Consider the following 20,657-nt stretch of genomic DNA (forward strand, 5'->3'; position numbering starts at 1 on the left):
GATTCCTAAGCTCTGAAGTCGTTTACTGCGACAGCAGCAAGCATTCTCAGGCAGTGAAGGAACACCATCTCGTTTTTGCTCGCCTTCTTCCTCAAATAACAAAAATGTCACCTCTCCAGAGATAATAGTCGTACACATGAAGGCTGAATAGAAGTACCTCATTGATGAGGAACATCCCTTAAAAGCATCACTTGAAAGCTAGACCGGTATAATAAAGCAATTATTCTATTATCATCCCTCCCCCACAACTGGCAGACTCAAGTGATAACATACGTGGAGCACCGCTTGGACCACTCGCAAAAACCAAAACAGCATAGGACTGGAACGGAATTGTCCCGTTATCGTGACCCTACCGAGCAGCTAAATATCGACATGCATACGTTGTTCATCGTATTCCAGTGACCGTTTTTCACTGGCTAAAAGACTGTTAGCCTGCTAAGGTATGTTTAATGAAAGCCGAGTACTTTCTACAAGTGTGATGTGTGCCACAAGTTGCACCCACTGCACATGCTCAGTCAAAAGGTTTGTTATCAAAAACCATTTTCTAGAGCCAGTCTTCATGACTGCCGTTGCCACAAGAAAGCAAGCTTGAGTGCCGTCTTTCCACATCTTATACCTGAGTAAGCTCTGTAATATTAGTTTAAACTCGAAGGTCATTCCCGTCACATGCGAGGATGACCTCGCAATGTAGGTACTTCTGGGACTTCCAAGTCTGCCTTTCAGCATAACCATGGCATTCAAGCTGAGCAACTGCTATGCTATATGAGTACAACTGATTTTCACTACAATATTTGCAGCATAAGAAAAAAATTAAATTACTCCTTACCCTTTTATAAAAGCATGAGCACAGGTTCGACGTGCTCGCAACCGCGGAAATTTGATAAAAAATTGAAGGGGCACTTAGTCATCCCTACGTGGATGAATGCAAAAGCATTGCGACCACTGCGTGATACTTAGACATTACGCCACAATGCAAGGTCATGGGTCCAACTTTCCCCACAGCTTGATGGTTCGACTCCCAACAAAGGTCATGGGTTAGAGTGGCTTAATTAAGTTTACCTTAATGAATTGTGCCTTAATTAACATGAAAGGTCACTGGTGAAACTCCCACCAAAGGTAGTAAGTTCGAGTGGCTTAAGTGTGCCTTAATTAACTTCACCGTAATTAACACCAAATGTCAAGTTCTAGTGGCTTAATTAACTGTGCCTTAATCAACTTCCTTAATTAACACCAAAGGTCGTGGGTACAACTCCCACCAAAGATCATGGGTTTGAGTGCCTTAATTAACTCCATTTCAATTGTACCTTAATAGCTTAGTCTTAACACCAAAGGTTGTGGGTTCCACTCCCACGAATGGTAGTGGGTGCGAGTGCCTTTATTAACTCTATCTTAATTAACTGTGCCTTAATTAACTTTGCTTTAACACCAAAGGTCATGGGTTCGACTCCCACCAAAGGTCAAGGCTTCCATTACTTTTGGACCATCATGGCCAGGTCAACGCTGACAATATCACCTGATTTTTTACCTCATGAGCCATATAATACTTTTGCATTAAAAAGGACAGAACGCAGCCATTCCTGGTTACGTAACTTTTTGTCGCATCGGTGCAACTCATGTTCACATAGTGGCGGCACGGCACATTTTATGAACAGAGGCCATGCATTCACTGAAGCATTATCGCTGAATTGCAGTTCCCCAGATATAGAAGCCCTCTTTCTTAGATTGCACTGTTTTGTTATCAGCATTGTTTATCGGCCACCAAAGTCTAATGTTGCTTCTTTTTTTCATATAATGGAACAAATATTCTTTAATAAGTACAACAACCCAGTGGTAATCATTGGAGACTCAAACACTGACCCACACTAGTCATGTTGATAATACACAACTTAATTCATTCAATTTTCACAACATGATCAACATTCCCACGAGGTTAACTAATATGTCAGCAACAACAATTGACCCTATATTGACTAACACAGAAACGAAAATTAATGCTGGCATTTAAAATGAACCCATATTAGATTACCTGTTTTTGTTTCCATTAATGATGTAAGGAAAAAGAGGGCAATGTGTTTGACAACAGTCAGCAAAGTAGGTTACAGCTTACTGTGGAATAATATTCTTGTCGTTGACTTTGATAATGTATACGATAATGACATCAATATTGAATTTCAGAATGTAATAAAAATTCTTTACTGCGCCGTCGATGATAGCCGTTTGAGCACATCTGTACTCTCATACAAGATTCCTTTGAATCACTGGATGATGAATGAGATCCTTGCATTGCTGAAGCAAAATTATTTCTAGTAGCACAAATGGAGGCAACGTAAACATAATGATTACTATTTAGATCAGTTTAATATTTTAAGGAATGAGACTTTACATCTAATGAAAGCACGAAAGAAAAAGGAAATATTATTCTTATCGAACGAGCTAAAGGTAATTGTAAAAGAACTTGGGAGATTGTAAAGGAAGCTGTTGGCAATCCACCTTCACAACGAATGTTACCCAGCACTATCAATGCGTACACTGTGGATAACTTTAATCAATAATTCTCTGAAATCATTCCAGCATTAGCAGCTCAGTTCTCTCCTCACAGAAACCAATGTTTTTCATACTCCTTATCAAAAACGTTTGCTGATCGCAACATCATTTTAGAGGAAATCCAATATACTGTTGCTAACATGAACACCAGTAAAGCTAGCGGGTCATATGGGGTTACAGTGCAGTTAGTGAAAGATAATGTTGATATCCTGGGCCCCATCTTATGTCATGCATTTAACCATTTGTTGCGTACATCCACATATCCCTCTCGATTAAATAAAGCAATGGTCGTACCCACATATAAAGACGGCGGTCAAACACAACCGTGCAGCCTGATATATTTAATCTGACCATGACACCCACTCCAATGTTATCAATATAACGTTATCGCTTGACATCGAGCCTCTGACACACAGATGAAAAACCGCCCGTTTGCCATTATTTCATAAGCTATACTTCCGTTTTCCTTCGCTTCGGGACTCTCTTCTGCTTCCACCTCTCCGAACATCACACTGTCTTTTCAACTCCATGAGCATTCTACGTCTGCACGGCTGCTCTAACACATTTAACAAGTCATTCCTGCCTCTTGCAATTGAAGAATGGAATTCATTACCAGACCATAGTGTAATAGAACGCAATCCATATAAGTTCCGGCAGTTGTTGACATCCTATTTGGAAATATGATGTGAAAATTCTTGCCTGGTTCTGTTTGCCTCTGTTTACTTTACTGTTGCTATTTTTATACTTGTTAATTGCTTATTTAAAGGGTTTTTATACTTTTCCTTCTGTATATATCCTGCTGATCACTGATGGTGACAATGTTTGACAGTGACCTACATTGTTGTGTTCAATGTTCCGCCCCCCCCCCCTTATGTAATGCCCCTTCTAGGGGTCTTTAAGGACCAATAAATGAATAAATGATGATGATGATTGCTCTGATCCCTGAAATTAGACCTATATCTGTTTTGTGCATTATCAATAATATTATTGAAGAGACTCTTGCAAAACGAGTTCGTCTCTTTCTTGAAAAATACCATGCAATTTGCTCTCAGCATGATGAATTCAGGTCACACCACTCCACTTCCACAACTGAGCTAACATTAGCACAAAAAATTAGCATTACACAATAACCCGCTTGCAGCTGTAGTTTTCCTTGAACTAAAGAAAGCTTTCGATACAGTAGACCACAAGATTTCGCTGAAGAAATTAAAACACTATGATTCCCAGAGCAAAATTTTCAACTTTCCTAGTTACATAAGCAAACGCCACCAAATGGTCATAAAACACAATCGTTCATCTTCCCTACTAAACATGAAAACAGGAGTACTGCAGGGATCCGTTTCCTGGCCTGCTTTCGCTGTACGCGAATGATCTGCCAAACATAATAAATTACACGGAGATGCTAATTTTGTCTTCTTCGTCATGCTTAGACGCGTCACATTACACAATTTCAACCTTCCACTGACTAACAATGTTTATAAAGAGTGACCAAATCAATTTAATGGAGTGAAAGTCCGGAACGAGATACCCCGCCATGTGAAAGAAAGGAAAGGATTTTCAAGCGCACTTAAAAAATACCTGCTCCAGAAAAATGGCTAAACCTAAATACCGGCACACACTTCTTGTTCTATATTTCATTTGATGTGTTTAACATTATTTTTTTTCTTCACAGGAAGTGTCGTTGGTATGCATAAACTATTTTTATTATCATGTATTAGCATTATATTATATCGTAGTTGCAGTGTACATAGCACCATGTGATGTTAACTGTATTATCACGCATTTTTTCCTGGTATGCGTTACTCTGTACTGATTCACAGTTCATGTTTTGTTTGATTTTAAATATACCTTTCTCAGTAGAAATGGATTTATCAATTATTGTTCACTTTGTAAAACTTATTGCTTGTAATTATATATCTTAGTTTCGGCCCCCTACTAACCTTTGGCTATGGGTATAACCAGTTTTGCCTATATGCATTGTAATCAAGAATGTGTAATAAAAGAAAAAAAAATATTCTTCAAATTTAGATTGAACTTCTATTTCACTCCCTTGAAGAAACACCTAATGGTTTTTTTCACCTGGAAGCAGATGAACTGTAGATAATGTGGGAATAATCAAAGTACCTTATCACACATAATTTGGGTTTTCTTCATACTTTAGGACAATGTACCACTAACCTTCCAAACCACTCTAGAGGGACATGCAATGTGTGTCAGGAATAGTTGTATCTGAGGGCCTCGACCTATGCGCAGGTACGATTCTGTGCCAAAAAAAAAATGCTTATAAATCCAATCTGTAAAATGTCAAAAACCAGACAATTATAAAGACAGAAAGTAGGCACCGAGCTTCATAAAAGAGCAGAAGCTGACGCAAATAGTGGTGTACATTCCGGCATGTATGCCAGCAGCAGCAATTAATGCTAGAAGGTACCTCTTAAACCCTAATTACCCAGTGAAAACGATCACCCGAAAAAGAAACTATGCACGTGCATCAATATTTCGCATTGACCTCGTGATTTTCGTAGCAATGACAGAGCCAGGACAATGTGACGATTCCGTTCCAGTTCTATTCCTTTTAGCTTTTTGCCAGTGGTTCAAGCGGTGCCGTATAGGAAGCATGTTAATGCACATATTTTTCACAACTCATCGTTAGACAAGAGAAATTGAAATGTTGCATTGCCATGCTCCCAGGAGGCGAGCTTCACTCTCTCCCTATGCCTCGACCAGAGCATTCCTTCCTTCACTTCTTCCATACCGTAGCCAAGGGACCTTCCTTCTTTTTTTTCTGCATGGCGCAATACCAGTGGCGGTGTTGAGTGTTCTGCACTGGACGATCTAACAAAATCGCGTGCCATGATCGGTGATGCTGCAGGCACTGCGTCTGATGTTAAGAGTTGTTTGTGTTTGACCTTGATGCCACGGTAGGACATGGGAGCCTCCTTGAGAAGGGTGGTGCACGGGCTTGCCGTCACACTTTGTATTGTGCATGCGCATTCAAAGCAACTGCGCCCGCTACTCGCACTTTGTGAATGCACTTATTCCGTTTGAGACCCAACAAAAGCCAAAGGACACAATACATGTTACAGTCAGTTCTTTTTACCCAATCTCTCTCTTCCTGAATGCAAAAGCACACTGTTTTATTAAATGGCATAGGTGCATGCGCATAGCGGCTCCTATGTGTACGTGATTAATCTCCATGCTAAGAGTGCGGTGTTTACTCCTTTGGCACATCTACTTTGTAATTATGTTGTGTAAGACATGTCCGTTATTTTTTCTTCTTGCTACAGTATTCCTGGTTTACTCTTTTTCTTAGCGACGCAACATGCTCCATATGTGCAAATAAGATTTTTTAACCTACCCGCCTGGTCCTTTAATAGAGCACTGTACTTCATAAGGGAATAAAATAAATAATTAATTTAAAAGGTCACATCCCTACGAAGAGTTGTGCCTGCAAATGCCAGCGACCTTTAAAAGCTCCTCGCCAGGTTTGTGCATTGCCGACAAACACAGTGCATATTTCACACGCTGACCTTCGTGTCAGCAATGCATAAACTGCTGCATGACGCGAAAACAGCTGAAATTTTGAACGAAAGCCCGTGTGCCATTCCTCTCAAAGATGCCCTGTGTCCTGCATAGAATCAAGGTCACAAACATAAACCGCTCAAACGTCAGACACGCTGCCTGCAACATCACCTATTATGGCATCTGAATTCAGTAAATCGTCCAACACAAAGCGCACCATCACCACCACTGGATGTGCGCCGTACAGCACAAAGAGGAAGGGGAAGAAAAAAGGAGGTGGGGCTCGACATGTATGCACGATGTGGTACCTCGGCTGTGGTATGGAAGAAGGCAGGGAAGGAATGTCCCTTATGGTAGTTGAGGCAATGGGAGAGAGTGAAGCTCACCTCCTGGAAGCATGGTGATGCAACATTTAGATTTTGCCCACCTCATCTAACAATGAACTGGTCTGGTCATTCAACAATGAATGAGGTCTGGCCATTCACTGCCAACAAGAGCAGTGCATACAATGCACACTAACAATCGTGTCTGCTAAGTACTATATCTCTACGCACTGTGGAAAGAGCTTAAAAACCAAATGCCGTTTGCCCTACTCCTTGCGGGCACCGCGCTCCCAGCCAGAGAGTCGACATATGTCACATAAGTACACCTACGTACATGGCAGTGCTATGACCTCGCTCGTAGTGACATGTGATTTCGAGATTTATTCAAGGCAACATCGGTTACTTGCTTAATCTGTTGCTTCAATAGACAAATTAAAGTTTAGAGAAATAATAAAACATACAAACTAGATGTCTATGTGTTTTTTGTTTTACTTCGTACCATAGCAAGAGAGATGTATTCTGTTTCGTCTGCTTGTTCCCACATCGTGTAGACGCGCAACGCAGAGAATGAAACTATCTCATTTTCTACTGTGTTTCAGCACCGCGATCATGCTCGTTCATCCTCTCACGCCTGCCTCATTGCTCGTGAATGTGGCACTGATCAGGCGTTCTCGAGCAGAGCACGCAAAATCATGCGCTGTTCAAAACAAAACGAACGCAACCATTTGCACAAAAGACCGTATCCAGAAGTGCGCCATGCAACAAAAATGCAAGAGAGGGGCGGAGAAAAAAGGGGGGGGGGCGGGACCCGCGACGTATTTGTCACGCGATCCCCCGGCTCCCGTATGGGAGAATGCAAGAAAGGAATTTCATTTGCAGAGGCTAGACGGGGCAAGTGAAGAGAGTGTGTATGTTGGCAGTGATGCCCGCCTCCCAAAATCATGGCTTCGCGGCATTTCATATATTTATATCTCTGCTATTAATGAACTAATTTGAAAGATTGTTGCGGTAGAACGTCCCAACAACTTCCCCCATATAACCAAAATTTGCGATGTGGCGTGGTGAGCGGGAAGGGGCACCGTCTTAACAAACTCAAATGCAATACAAGTTACTACTGGTTCATGAAGCTGTGCAAGTACAGGATGCCTGTATCTGCAATGAGGTGTCATGTTGGATGTTTTGTCATACAATATTACCTCTAAAAGTCACCTGTTCACTTCATAACGTTCGAATACCCCATGACGATACCCACGGAGATCAGCTTCTATCGCCTTTAATATCAAACCCCAAGTGACAATCGAAAAAATTCAGCTCTTATCTTTTATGGCGAATGCCCGCTGCACCATATACCAATGATCCATTAACTTTCACGTTGATAACAGATTCTGAAAAAAATTCACACTACTTTGTGCAAAGCAATCGTATCACGACTGACAACAAAAAACACACGCCTCTTTTCCAACTTCTGAAGAAGGCTCTCCACACATTTACTTGATTATATTATACCCTGTGACAAACAGAGCCGTGAAAAAAAAGATGATGTACAATTTTGGTGCCATGTGATGGTGTTGCTATCCAAGTTGAAGAATCAACACCATGAAGCAGCAAGCTTTATCAATGGGTTTATGTATACCCTATTTACTCAAATCTAACGCGCACTTTTCTTCCGATAAAACGGGTCCAAAAATTGCATGCGCATTAGACTCGAGTACGACCCCAAATCTGTGTTACCACATCGCCATCGGCATTTCAAAATGGTCGCCTCGTACGCACTTCGAGCCTAGCTGCCGTAGCTTTCTCCATCTGCTGTAATATGTGTGCTTAGGCAATGCTTCCTTTGGCTTAGGTTAGTGCACCATCCATCTTCCTGTTTTCTGCGTTTGCCCTATCAGCATGGAAGTGCCAACTGCAAAGAAATGCAGAGTTCATCACGATGTCACAATTAAAAGGAAAATGATCACGTGATTGGAGACTGACGAAAATCAGGCCGCATCACGGGTGTTCGGAGTTCCCGAAACTTGCATGCGGGACTGGCGCAAACAGGAGAGGCGTTCTACCCCGGCGGCTGCTATGTACGGCACGGACCCTATCTTGAAAGTGATCTGCGGCGGAGACAGGAGTCTATGTATCTAGGTGCACCACGCTGTGTTCTCGTTGCTGAGTTTACATTGAAGCAAGAGGCCGCACAAAGGTCAATTCCCTCGCTCCTGCTACCGCACTTCCTCACTCCTGCGTTTAGAGAGTTTCCGCGGTCATTGAGTGAAATGTGTTCATGCTTGTGTGTACGTGACACCATGCTTGTTAACTTGGTTAGTAAGTGAATTAGAAGTTTATACGGCCGATAAAATTGCTATCCTTACTTTTCGTATAGCTGTCTACGAATTTGCTATCGTAATGGATGCTTCGCCTTTCGTGTGAAACTGCGACTTTTTTATTTATCGCAACTTTAGAGTAAATCTTTGTTTTTTTTCAATGAGAGAAAGTTGTATTTCTGTATGAAAGAATGAGGTGTGCGGTACTGTAAAGGACTTTTCTTTCTTTAGGTCAAGGAAAACGGGTGTGTGTTACAGTGGAGGGTGTTTCTCCCCCCCCCTTTTTTTTGGTCACGTAAAACAGATGCGCGTTACGATCGAGGGCACGTTAGAATCGAGTCAATATGGTAAGACTTTTACTTGAACAAACTTGACAAATTATCCCTTTGCCCTTGTACACGGAGATGCTGCTATGTGCATGTGCTGTCAGCATAAAATTACACGCAAACAGAATATTACAGATGAGAATGCCTGTTCCATGTAACTAATGGAAGTGAAACATGTAATTGCTCTCCGTAATAAGTTTCAAAGCGTGGTGTACGTTTTGAAGTGTGAATTAACACCCTATGAGAAATGCAGGCGAGCCTGAAAAAAAAAAAAAGAACAATGCATTGCTGTAGTTCAGGAATTGTTCGCATATGTATTTAAGCAGACAGTACCTGTGTAAATTAGCCAAACAAGGGGGCTTTCGGGTTTATAGGAGACAGTTTGGCAATAAGAGCGGACTCAGAAATGTGTTGTGTCGCTAGGCTTTTCTTGGGCCTCGGCAGAGTATGCAGTTGCCCTGAATGAGCGCGCACACCACAAAGTGCCACAGCGGATGGGACGTGGGAAGTGGTGTGGGCTCTTTTGATGTCGGCAGCCTGCATTGACAAACTCGCACAGTGTACATCATGGTGAAATAGCAGGCAATGTTCACCTTTTCCATCCCTCCTTCCGTCTTATGTGGGTGCCTAAATCTCCTCTTTGACTGCAATGCTTCGATGCACTTAGCCTTTGCTGCTGCTTGGAGGCCACATATAATGGGTGGACCAGTATAGCTTCCTCCACAGAAGAGCCGACTGCACCCTGAGAAGTGCGCTTACAGGGCAGCTTCCTCTTTGACCATTTTAATGACTAATTTAACATTTTTTTCAACCATTTCTCTACCTCTTCTCTACCATGAATCACTTTCAGAAAGAAAGAAACACTTAAAGGCCAACTGCAATAAAATTTTGGTCAGCGTAAAGTGAGGTTTCAGATAGGGCAGATATATTGACACTTGAAATATGAGTATATGCGTGACAAATGGCTAATGAAAGTGTACATTTTAGATACCAAATCATACCTCAATGAGTCAACTACACCACCGCTGCCACAAGGCCTGCCAGTAGTAGTCCTTCGGGCTGAAGGGCAACTAAGATAAGAAGCACACCATGTTTGTACCACAAAAAGCCCGCTTTCCCTTCGAAATCAAAAGCTAGGGACATGAGAATAAAAAGGGTTCACCATAGGGTTGAGGTTGAAGAGACTTCAACTTCCCTATAAAATTCGCTGGAAAACTCCCAAATGGCCCTGTCTTAAGCATTCCCCTCAATGTTGCCTTGAGCCCATGTGGTATGGACAGTCTGTTATGAGAAATGAGCTACTGGAACTCGAATTTGTTCATTTCTAATCCAATCTGGGAATGCGTTTCTCCAGCAAATCCTCATTATGGAAACCACAGAGAGGTATCGCTGTATTGTAGTATCTATAATTTAGTTGACGAGTGACGCCGTCTTATACTTGGTGAAGCCAAAGAAGAGCTTCAAGTCAGACTTCATTTGTGAATACAGGAGTTGAGAGCACGCATCCTTATTGACACAGCCATGGCAGGGCACTAGTTACGTTATAGCGCTGAAATGTCTCAAACCTGCTTACAGCGCTAATACTACTTCTCTCACTGCCATTGCCTCCTTCTCCTCTCTTTCGTGATGCTGCACTCTCAAAGCACCACGAACCCTGGCTCATGTTATCCGTCGTCATCCCTATCCCACCTCGGCTTCGCTCTTGATGGGGTAGTCCCTATGGGAGTGCAGGTGGACAGCGTTCACATCTTAGTTGTCACACAATTGTGGCGAAAATACTGTCGGTCACAAATTTCGTCAGCCAGTAAAAGTGGTTGTGACGACAAATTTTCAAGCAGGCACACTGTTTGCCAGTGTCTGCACAAGTTGCCAATCTGTCAGATGCGTTGCCATGAGTGCGCACCTTTTGATACAGCAAAGCACTGCATATAATGTTGTGCCCCATGATAGCAGCACCGTTTAGGTGGTCACGTAAAAGTTGCAAGAGAACTGTCTTCCCTCGTGTTGCTGCTACGCAAACAGTTTATCGTGAAGCCACAGTATGGGCTCTGCGCTGTAAAACGGCAAGAATGAGTCTTGTGTAAGTCAATGTGGCTCCCACTGTTTTCACGACCACGTGCTCCCTGAAAGCAAGTGACCAAGGTCCCAACTGTGGGTTGTGATACAGAGACATCGCACTGTGCCAGTATGTAAACGGTATCAAGACGTGGCGGCAGCTACTGGAACAGGCACTTTGTAATATGCTTCTGCTGTGGCTGTGTAAGCATTGTTCAAATGGAGTCTTCAAAAATGCTCCGCAGAGAAAAAATGTGCTAGCAGACGTCTACATGGATTACCGCAAAAGCAGATCACTTAGTATTGACAGCAAGTACAGAAACTATATTGTTGCAATAATGAAACTAATTTTTGTATTTTCTTGAAGCGCAACCACAAGAAGCCTTTGTAACAAATTGCTTCTCTTCAAATTATCATTTGCATGGAGTATTTGTTTTCGGAAACCCAATGATGCAAAGGTCGAAAGTAGTGAGCCAGTCCCCACGCTCACTGCAGTAGACTGTACAGACAGCAGAAGCCCCTGCAGTTTTAGGTGACTGCAGCACAAGAGGTATACAAAATAAAGACACCTATGCGATTCTGCACAGCAGCAGGGCGACAGCGGAAAACTACCAAGCTGCAGCAAGATGGTATGCGCACCAGGCAGAAGCGAACCCAACTCATTAATCCTCCAAATTGAAACCACAAAGCTGTGTGCAAATTTTAAAATGTCTAAATTAATCCCACTTTCCACTCTGGTAAAATGTCCCCAGTGCCACAGTTCCCTCTTATGAAGTTCAGTGAAAGCTGGTATGTTGAAAAAAGGTAACTTTCTTGACTAAGACTAATGTTCCAAAGATGCCCACGGTTTAAGGACCGTTTACGGGGGACATTTTAGTGCAAATATTCCAGATTAATTTGCACAACAAAGATTTTTAAAGTACTTCTCAATCACCTCCCATCAGAAGGGTTTGGTATATACTGGGTTTTGTAAAACGCTGTCCCAGGAATTTCACAAAATAGTTTAGTAATAGCTGAGACAGCTGAAGTGTAGCTGCATGTCAGTAAAAGGAAGTGAGCAACCTTCCCTATAACAAAGGCTCTCTCCCATTGCCCTGACCGGCATCAACAAGCAACATTCCTCGTCTTCCTTGTCCCACACTAGAACCAAGGGTCGAAGTCATAGGACCCACGTCCTTTTTTCAGTTCCTTTCTTGTTGCGAGAAGCGAATTTCTGGTTGTGGTTTCACACACACGCCTTTACCAGAATATATGTGTTGTTCAATTTGCTCCTGGAATTATGCACAACACACCATTGTAATCTCCAACATTGCAAGTGGGACTTTTCATTTAGCAGGCAGCTCTGTGATGTCCTCTTTGCTGGTGAGTAGAGTGCCTGCTGCAAGAATAAGGCCACGCGGTCTTTCATCCGAATTTTCAGGTCTTCTCGCCGTGTACAGAACTGTAATATTTTGCAGACTCAGTCGCGTCATTGTCATGTAATCTACATGCCGGGTATTCAAACCTGTGTCAGGCGCTTACAAGTGCAGCTAATATTACACGAGGGGTTCTGTATTACACAAGGGGTTCCGTATTCCACCCCCCTTAGAATGTGGCCACCACAGTGAGAGGCTCAGGCCATGGACTTGAGCTTTGCAGCAGAACATCCCCACCGCTGAATCGCTGCAGCAAGTGCCGAAAGTGATTGACCAAAGGGTACAGTCACACTAGAGCTGCAGCAATGGCACCACTCACCGGCCAGTGAGGGAGGGGGTGGCCTGGTGGGAGCCAGCGCCTCACAGCTGCTGCTGCTGCGGTCCTGATCCTCGGGCGAGCCGTGGGCAGCCAGGGACGAAGGCGGGGGTGAAGAGGGGGCTCTGGGCGCACCGGGCTGACCCCCGACCCCGGACGCCCCAGCTCCCCCGCTGGAGGGCGTTCCACCGCCTGTCGGAGGAGGAGCCACGCCAGCGCTCGGGGGCACCACTGCCAGGCTCTGATAAGTAGAGAATGTGCAGCCTAATGAAAACACAGAGGAAACCTACTGACAGTGCAGCCATGATCTCAAGTTTGTGTGGCTGAGGAAAGTGGGCTCAGGCCAAATGCACATTGTTCCTGAAAGGCACAGGTGCACAGAGTTCTGCAATCACACCTGTTGTGGAGTTTGCTCCAAAGCATAGACACCTCTCATTTATACCCAACTTAAGGAAGCAGATGCAAGTGCTCAGTACAGGGAAAAGGAACAAGGCGTGTTAAACAGACACATCACTCACACCATCTAATCATAAGTGAATAAAATGCACTGAAACCCAAAAGCTTGGCGTACTCAGCATGCAGTTTTTCAGTGCACAGGGCCTATAAGTAGCATTGCAAACGGTGGGACCAAGGGGCATTGAAACATGCCTGTACAGGCTCGCCAACATAACCATGACAGAAAGCACTACCGAAAAATGGGTGCAAACTAAAGAGCAGAAATTTTTTTTCCATGGCCCACTCTGACACCTGTTAAAACTTAACCCCCAGTTCCTCATAACAGCACCCTAACTGTTGAAAAACATGGGAATGGCATTTCAACCTCAGTGCATCTGTGGTGTTGAATAAGGACATGTTGAATCTGTGTTGAATCGGGACATGCTCCACCTGTCCAAAGCAGGAGGAAACACTCAGTCATGTGGTCCTTGAGTGTAGTGGTATTATTCTGCCAGTATACATGTTGGCACTGCCTACCGCATTAAGGTTCAAGATGGAAGAAGGCTGTTGTGCAGTTGAGTCAACCAAGAGACGCCTTGGGTACTGGCGGCGGCAGTCTGGAGCACTGTGCCATTGAATGTTTTCAACTCTGCAGGAAGGTCTTCGTGTTTAGCTGGCTTGGGAAACGTGGGTGAACTACACCAACTCATTGCAAAGGGCAAGGGCAGCGTCACCAAACCATCATCGCAGTTGCATTTGCCCTAAACATTCGAAGTTCTCTGCATGATGCCAGTGCAATTACGACAAATTTCACAGGTGTATAAAGCTAGCGAACTTGTATACAATTATATACAAGCATTACTTACAGTTACATGCGATCCGATGTGACCACATTAATCGGCAAAACAGCGCAAAGCTAAACAGGGGCTCAATATCCTTGGCATTTAGGAAAAGTTTGGCAAAGGTGTTCACATGACCTCGATAACTTCTTTCGAATATGTAACAGCTACAAAAAAAAAACAAATATATATACATATATTTTCAATTTCAATACTTTGAACCATCTAATATGGTGTTAGGGGAGGAATATATCAAACAGTCGAACTACAAAACTAATGTGGTACTTCAACACTATAATGTGCTGCATCCCCCCTTTTTTTTTTTTTTTCTTCCCAGGTCAATCCGACAAGTTGGAATGTCAAATACATAATTTGAACAAGATGCTTGTGCAAACAAAGATAAATTGAGCTATATGTATGGCAGCACTCAGCGATGCCAGCTAAGCTTTGCTCAATCTCAATACACTAGATTAAAAGGATATACAGTAGCAGAATATATGAGTTGTACGAAATAACGCAACTGATATGTTAGGACCTCATTTACAACTTTTTGGATGCAGGCATAGGCTGCAATATGTGGGACATATCTATATGGTGCTTAGAATTGGGGAAGGGGAAAGAAAGGACATTTAATATTAAAATTGAGTGATGGAAACAATGGGACAAGAAATAGTAATGCAACTAAGGTGCTGAATAGTCACTGGAGAATACCTCAAGAATGCACTTTCAGGAACATTTTTGAAGCAAAGGTTATGTTCACTAAACCATGCTTAATTACAAATGTCGTCTTCGCATATGACATGAACTTGCGCCTGGGAATCCTCGATCATTAATTCCTACATTTTCAAAGCACAAACGCACCCAGTACCTGATACCAGACACAGAAACTGAGCCTTCTATATTAAGTAAAGACAGGAATGATATCACTAAAGTGGATGGAATATCTGGCGGCAATTAGGTGCACATAAGGATGAGTAAAAAAACTGGGCCATACTGCAATGGTCCGAAACAGAGAGCAAAATGTTGATTCTCTATATTTAAGAACCGCTGCGAACTTTTTGCCTTAAACAGAACAGAAGTAATTATAGTATAACATTGCGAACCGTTGTTTTATAGTATCGCTCCAATCTTACTCTGGTAGAACAGTAACTTGTCAAATAACAGCTACGCGACAGGCTGAAAATGCGCCAATTCCATTCCGCAGAACACGCATGTCAGTCGCAATCTCAAAAAGAAAATGCAAACGCGAGGTCTGGGGCCCACAAGTTGAAAACAGAACCAGATGAGATCTGCGTTTCAGATAGCGCACGACACAATATTTAAATAACTGACGACGCCCGCGTTCTCGTCCCCACACGGGCGAAACTACACCGACGCCCGGGCCCGAAGCATGCTCAAACGTTCACTTCGGCGAAGCCAGTTACGGGACCATCCTGGCTAGGAATTACGTCGCACGAACTCGCAAGCTGCGATCAAACGACCACATAAACACGGCTGGTGCCCACACGCATTCTGAAGAGGCGATTATTCTAGCAACGGGCAACTACAAGCGGAAAGTTAAAAGAGACGACGCTGGTCGCGGCGGATATTCGATGCGAAGCGGGAAGTCACAGCCGCGCGGCGCATTGGCTGGCTGCGATACCGGAACTCCCGTGTGACAAAGTCCTAGTCCTAACGGGTTGATCAGCGGCGAAAGGAATCGCCGAATGCGCGGCCGGGGGACAAGAGAAAGATGCCGAGTAGCAGGGGAGGCCCGAATCGTGCCTATTACGAATGATCGATATCTAAAACGGAGCCCATCTTCCGATGTAAATAAAGCCGGTCGCGGAGCTACCGCACCGCTAATATATCGCGGCGCACTCACAACATGTTCTCGCACTGTCGTCGAAATGCAATCGATGGTGTGGTAAAGCATTTCTAGGCGGGCTACAGGCCCTGCCCATCCATCCGGCAGACACGGATGTCACACGACGGCTTAGCGCGAACGCACCCGTAAAGAAAGAAAAGCGGAGGGAAGAGCACGCCTACAACTTGGTAATGTCACCACGGCGACGAGCAGACTTGTCAGCCGCTTTTAATTCGCGATCTTGGGTTTTTCTCGGTGCAGCGCCGAGCGCGAAGCCACTCGATAACTCGGCACGAAAGACCGGACACCTTCGTCGAAGGGGTTATTCGAAACGATAAAGTAATCAAGGGCAAAAAGGAAAGTCCAATCGGCGTTCGGTGATAGCGAGAAATGTCCAAGGTGCTTTCCGGGGCATGGCTACCCGCGCGGTGGTGTTCTACGGGGCTGGGATTACAGTAAGAACAGCTTACCTGTGCTTCCGCGGCCTCTGTGAGTGGCGTCTGTGTGTTAGCGGCGACCCATGCTTCTGCAAAAGTTTCCATGGCCGACTGGAAGTCCATTCTGAGCAAATATGAGTTCTCTGACACAACGCCACTCCTGCCTCAAGCCGACATGTTCACTCTACTACGCTTGAAAAAATAGTTCCTTATAACTATTGTTCTGGCACCAACGATAAAAGCCAAACTCGGATAAAACATGTATTTTTAGCGTCTCCTACAACTTTGAAGATACGTATGGATTTGTTTGCGAGTTTATCGTTACTTGTAACTACGACCGCGGAGTGATACAATAGAGCTTTCGCCCTCGCTCAGCTGTGTGTGCGGTGGTGTGTCCGAGGGCAAAAGCGAAAAAGTGGCCGATACAACCATGGGACGATATGTGGTGACGTTGTTTTGTATTTGTTCGGGTCTTGTCATCGCGGGAGCGTTTAATGATGGCGATCAGGTAAGCTGAAGTCTTGAAACTGCACCTCAGCATCATTATTGAGCCACGTCCGCGAGTTTAAGCCTATTTATGTGTGTTTCCAGCGAGTGCGATCGACGTCGCCGTCGTGTCTTCGGAGGGGGCTATTTGTATGCATTTTATTTCCTTCTCATCGTCGTCGTGCAACCCACAAAAGGGTACGCCCGCTTTCTGTTGACTCTCAGATACGGTTCGTCAAACATCGCCGCTCGTTACGGTCTCTCTCTCTCTTTCCCTTCGTCGTCAAGGGGTTTCTCGCGCTCCTTCAGCGCGAATCGGCGTCGTTTGATTGCGCATCTCCTACTCCACGCAGCGACGATGAACAATCGTTCGGGGCTCATTCGGTCGTTGTGATTTATTGACAGCTCATCTCGATGTCACTAGCCGCCTCTTTAGCCCTCGAAGAGTTTGTGATTTGGGGGTTTGAGTCACTATTAAACGCGAAGGCGCCGCCTTGCAGCCAGTGTGTTTACGTTGGCTGGGAGCTGTTTCAATTTAATCGTCGTTCGCGATGAGGCGCAATGTTCCTTATTTTTCTTTTAGTCGGCCTGCTCATCTCAATCTCTCAATTTTCTTTTTCGTACGCTTTCGCGCTTGTCATGAACGACTTTTTACTCTGCCTCGCGAACCGGTAGCTGGCTACACGTCGCGCTAAAGCTGTGCGGCGCGCATTCTCCGCAGTTCAAAACTGTCAGTGTGGTGAGAAGGGAGGTTTCGCTTGGCCGACATACGCCGGCTCTTGCGTCGTAATTCAGGCGCGTCTCTCGTGTACCCCGTCTTTTATTAATTGCCGGGCGTCCGGATTTCTGCGGAATTGCCTCGCGCGACGTCTTCGTCGTCGCCGTAACGTAGCAGCTACCGCATTTCCGTTAGCGGTCGTGTGCCGCGGAGAAGGCCGTTTTATTTTGACACGTGGAGTATAACGTTGCTACCGTAGTCGCGCTCTATGAGCCGTTCTAGTCTTCCTTCCGTATTTCTCTATATTTGTTAGTGGGTTTTGGTTTTGTCGAGTGGAACAGTTAAGAGGAAAGTGTACCGTTTGCCGAAGCCTTTTTGCAACAACATTCAGCCGTTTGAAAAGCGCCCCTTATATTCGGGAAGGGCGTGAGCCGGTTTTTATGTGCCTCGGCGTCAGCTTCGCTCACGTTGCTAGTACGTCTCGACGGCTTCACTGATGCGCGCCCATACTTCAGAGAAGTTTACAGCTCCGAAGACGCCAGGTTCAACAAAGAGGATGATGGGAGAGAGCGCGCCTTACGCACTGCCTATAGCTGAGCCGAGAAGCGCAATTTACAGGAGGCTTAGAGCGAACTGCCAAGGAGACAAAAGGCGTCTCGAACGAGCCGCTCGCAGCTGTGTGAATGCGTCGCTTCGTGTGGGTGGAGTTTTACTTACGAGCTGCCTCTGTTGTTGAGGCAGCGGGGAACGACATGCACGGCCGAGAACGGGAGACCCAGGCTGGGGCTGTGTCTTTTATAGTATGGAGTGATCTCGTACCTGCGGTTTAGGTTTCGGGTTTGGCCATAAAACTGGCGCAGACGGAAAATGAACAAGTGCTCGCACTCTTATGCCATTTCACCCAAGTCCTCCAAAGTCGGATGCAATTTTTGCATGTCACAGTTTCGCTCTGCATTTTTTTTTTTCCCTCGCCCGAATGCAGTGAATCATCTGGGCTCTTGTTATGCGCTCGTTAAATATGCCACGGTCGGGCGTTAATAAAAGGCGGGAATAAAGGATGTACCTGTTTGCACTATGTGGTGAGGAATGTTCTTGTTACTTCCTGCATATCAGCCCAAAATTATGTGGTCGAGACGCATTCGTGGCAACACGAATTTTCTATAGAGTGCAATGACATCCCAGTCACCAACAGTATACCTGTGTAGATTTGGTATTCAAAGGGTGGAACATAATTTTCGAAACACACTAAGAAGTTTCTTTTTTCTTCTTTTTTTCCTATTTAAGCGTTTTCTGGTTTCGATTTGCGAAATACACAGACACTCACGGTCGGAGAATAAAATGTGTGAGCGCAGCAGATGCGTACGGGTGGTGGCAAATGTCCCGCTTTCTTACCACGGGGTTTCGTTGGCTGTCTGAATTTCAGCAGCCGTTCTTGCATGTTTCGTAACACGTGTATGTGCATTCGGTGATGCCACATGGCTGCCAGTTGGGTCTGGTGTGGCAGCGTGAGAAGGTGAAACTTCATTTTAGGAGAAAAGTAAAGGTCCGGCGTCGGTTGCTATTCAAGAATGCACTTAGCATGCTTATTTGGGAGGTGGTTATTTGTGGCACTGTCTTGCACTATCTTTTGTGGGTGGCGCTCTCCTTACCGCCGTGCCTTACCCGTACGCGGAAGTCAACCGGTATACTTCGAGGACCAGTTCGGAACTCCGTGCAGCGTCTGCATTCTTCGACCAGAGGCGCAGCGATTCAGCGACAACTTCCTCAAAACGTTAGCTGTCACGTACGAGGGAAGGATGTGAAAACGCTCCCCTTACCACCGTTTGGTACCGCCGGTAGCGGTACAGGTGGTATTTCACCTTTTTTTCCTGCTGTGTTATACCTGCCGCACGCGGGGCACTTTCGCGAGCAAGCCCGATCCCTATTGCCTACCTTCGTTAGACAATCCCGATGGAGAAATTCGATCCCCATCGAAAGTACCCCGTGTGACACCGCGGTGTAAGACTGCACTTCTGGATCGGCCCACAAAAAAGGGTTCGACGCGAAAGAATCGCGGCTACTTTCAGAAGTAAGCTAAGCGCTTTAAAAATACTACCCGGCACGGGATTCTGCAGGTCTCCTCGATTTGGCTGCACTTTCTGCACTAGTTCAGGGGGTGCAGCACTCTAGCACTCGATTTGCCAGTGCAGCTAGCGCCACCTGCACTTCGGCACTCGATTTGACGTCGTGCTGCACGAGTTCATGTACACTTCGGCACTAGATTCTCCGCAAGTCCTTTTCTCGTGCACGTAGTGCAAGGCTTTTGATAGCAGACGACACATGCGGCTCCGTGGCCATGCGGGTGTTGGTAGACGGCATCGACGGCGCCTGCTATAGACAAGAACGGCACCGAGAGCGGCGCTGCTGCGCCGGCATTGAGAGCGCCGCATGCGAAGCAAAATTCTATTAGCGGGTGGTACCCCTCTCCCATCTCTCGTTCGCGCCGCCTTGATTGCCTCCTGCACTGCGCGTGTTTTGGCATGTTTCGCGCCGCACGCGGTGCGTGCCTACGTGTGTGCGCGTGGAGATTTCGTTCGAAGGGCGGTGTACAGTCTGTTTCACATTTAGGGGAAAACTCGCAGCGCATTGCATCGCGATGCGGCGAGCGCTTGAGTCCGGCGGCGGCAGCAGCTCGCGCAGGTGCTCGAGGGGCGGGATCTTGAACGGCGTCGCCTGCTACGGCGGCGCGCGCTGGCCGCATTGTCGGGAAACGTTCTACTATCAGTTGCAGGGCGCCGATCTCATCGCTACGGCGTGAAATGAGCCGGTATTCTTTACTATGCGTTGTGCGACGCCAACTAGAAGAGCGCGCAGTCACTCTCTTGGAGTGGCCGCCTCAATCCCCGGGCGCCAACATCATTTAAAATGTCTGGGGCTCGTTGAAAGTATCGCTGGCGCACCGTCCCCTCTATCAGTCGCCCGAGGATAGGCTTCGATACACCATCGTCACTGACTGAGACGTGCTGCGAATGAACACATCCCTGATCAAGTCATTCTGCACTTCACTGCCTTCCAGGATGAGCGCTGTCATCGCTGCCGCTGGG

General features: G+C 45.4%; 2 protein-coding genes across 2 annotated transcripts in view; one reads left to right on the forward strand and one right to left on the reverse strand.

The window, feature by feature from the left end:
- dve (SATB1_N and homeodomain domain-containing protein dve) overlaps positions 1-16,627 on the reverse strand; it is a 77,062-nt gene extending 60,435 nt beyond the window's left edge. The window contains exons 1-2 of the mRNA XM_050184774.2: positions 16,404-16,627; positions 12,817-13,054 (exon numbers count right to left, since the gene is read on the reverse strand). Of these exons, the coding sequence (XP_050040731.1) occupies positions 12,817-13,054; positions 16,404-16,493 (328 nt within the window). The 5' untranslated portion in view covers positions 16,494-16,627. The remainder of the gene's footprint in view (positions 1-12,816; positions 13,055-16,403) is intronic.
- Positions 16,628-16,709: 82 nt separating this feature from the next.
- LOC126537621 (transmembrane 9 superfamily member 1-like) overlaps positions 16,710-20,657 on the forward strand; it is a 132,678-nt gene continuing 128,730 nt past the window's right edge. The window contains exon 1 of the mRNA XM_050184775.2: positions 16,710-16,878. Within this exon, the coding sequence (XP_050040732.1) occupies positions 16,801-16,878 (78 nt within the window). The 5' untranslated portion in view covers positions 16,710-16,800. The remainder of the gene's footprint in view (positions 16,879-20,657) is intronic.

The sequence above is a fragment of the Dermacentor andersoni genome, chromosome 4 (assembly GCF_023375885.2).
Source record: "Dermacentor andersoni chromosome 4, qqDerAnde1_hic_scaffold, whole genome shotgun sequence".
NCBI lineage: Eukaryota > Metazoa > Arthropoda > Arachnida > Ixodida > Ixodidae > Dermacentor > Dermacentor andersoni.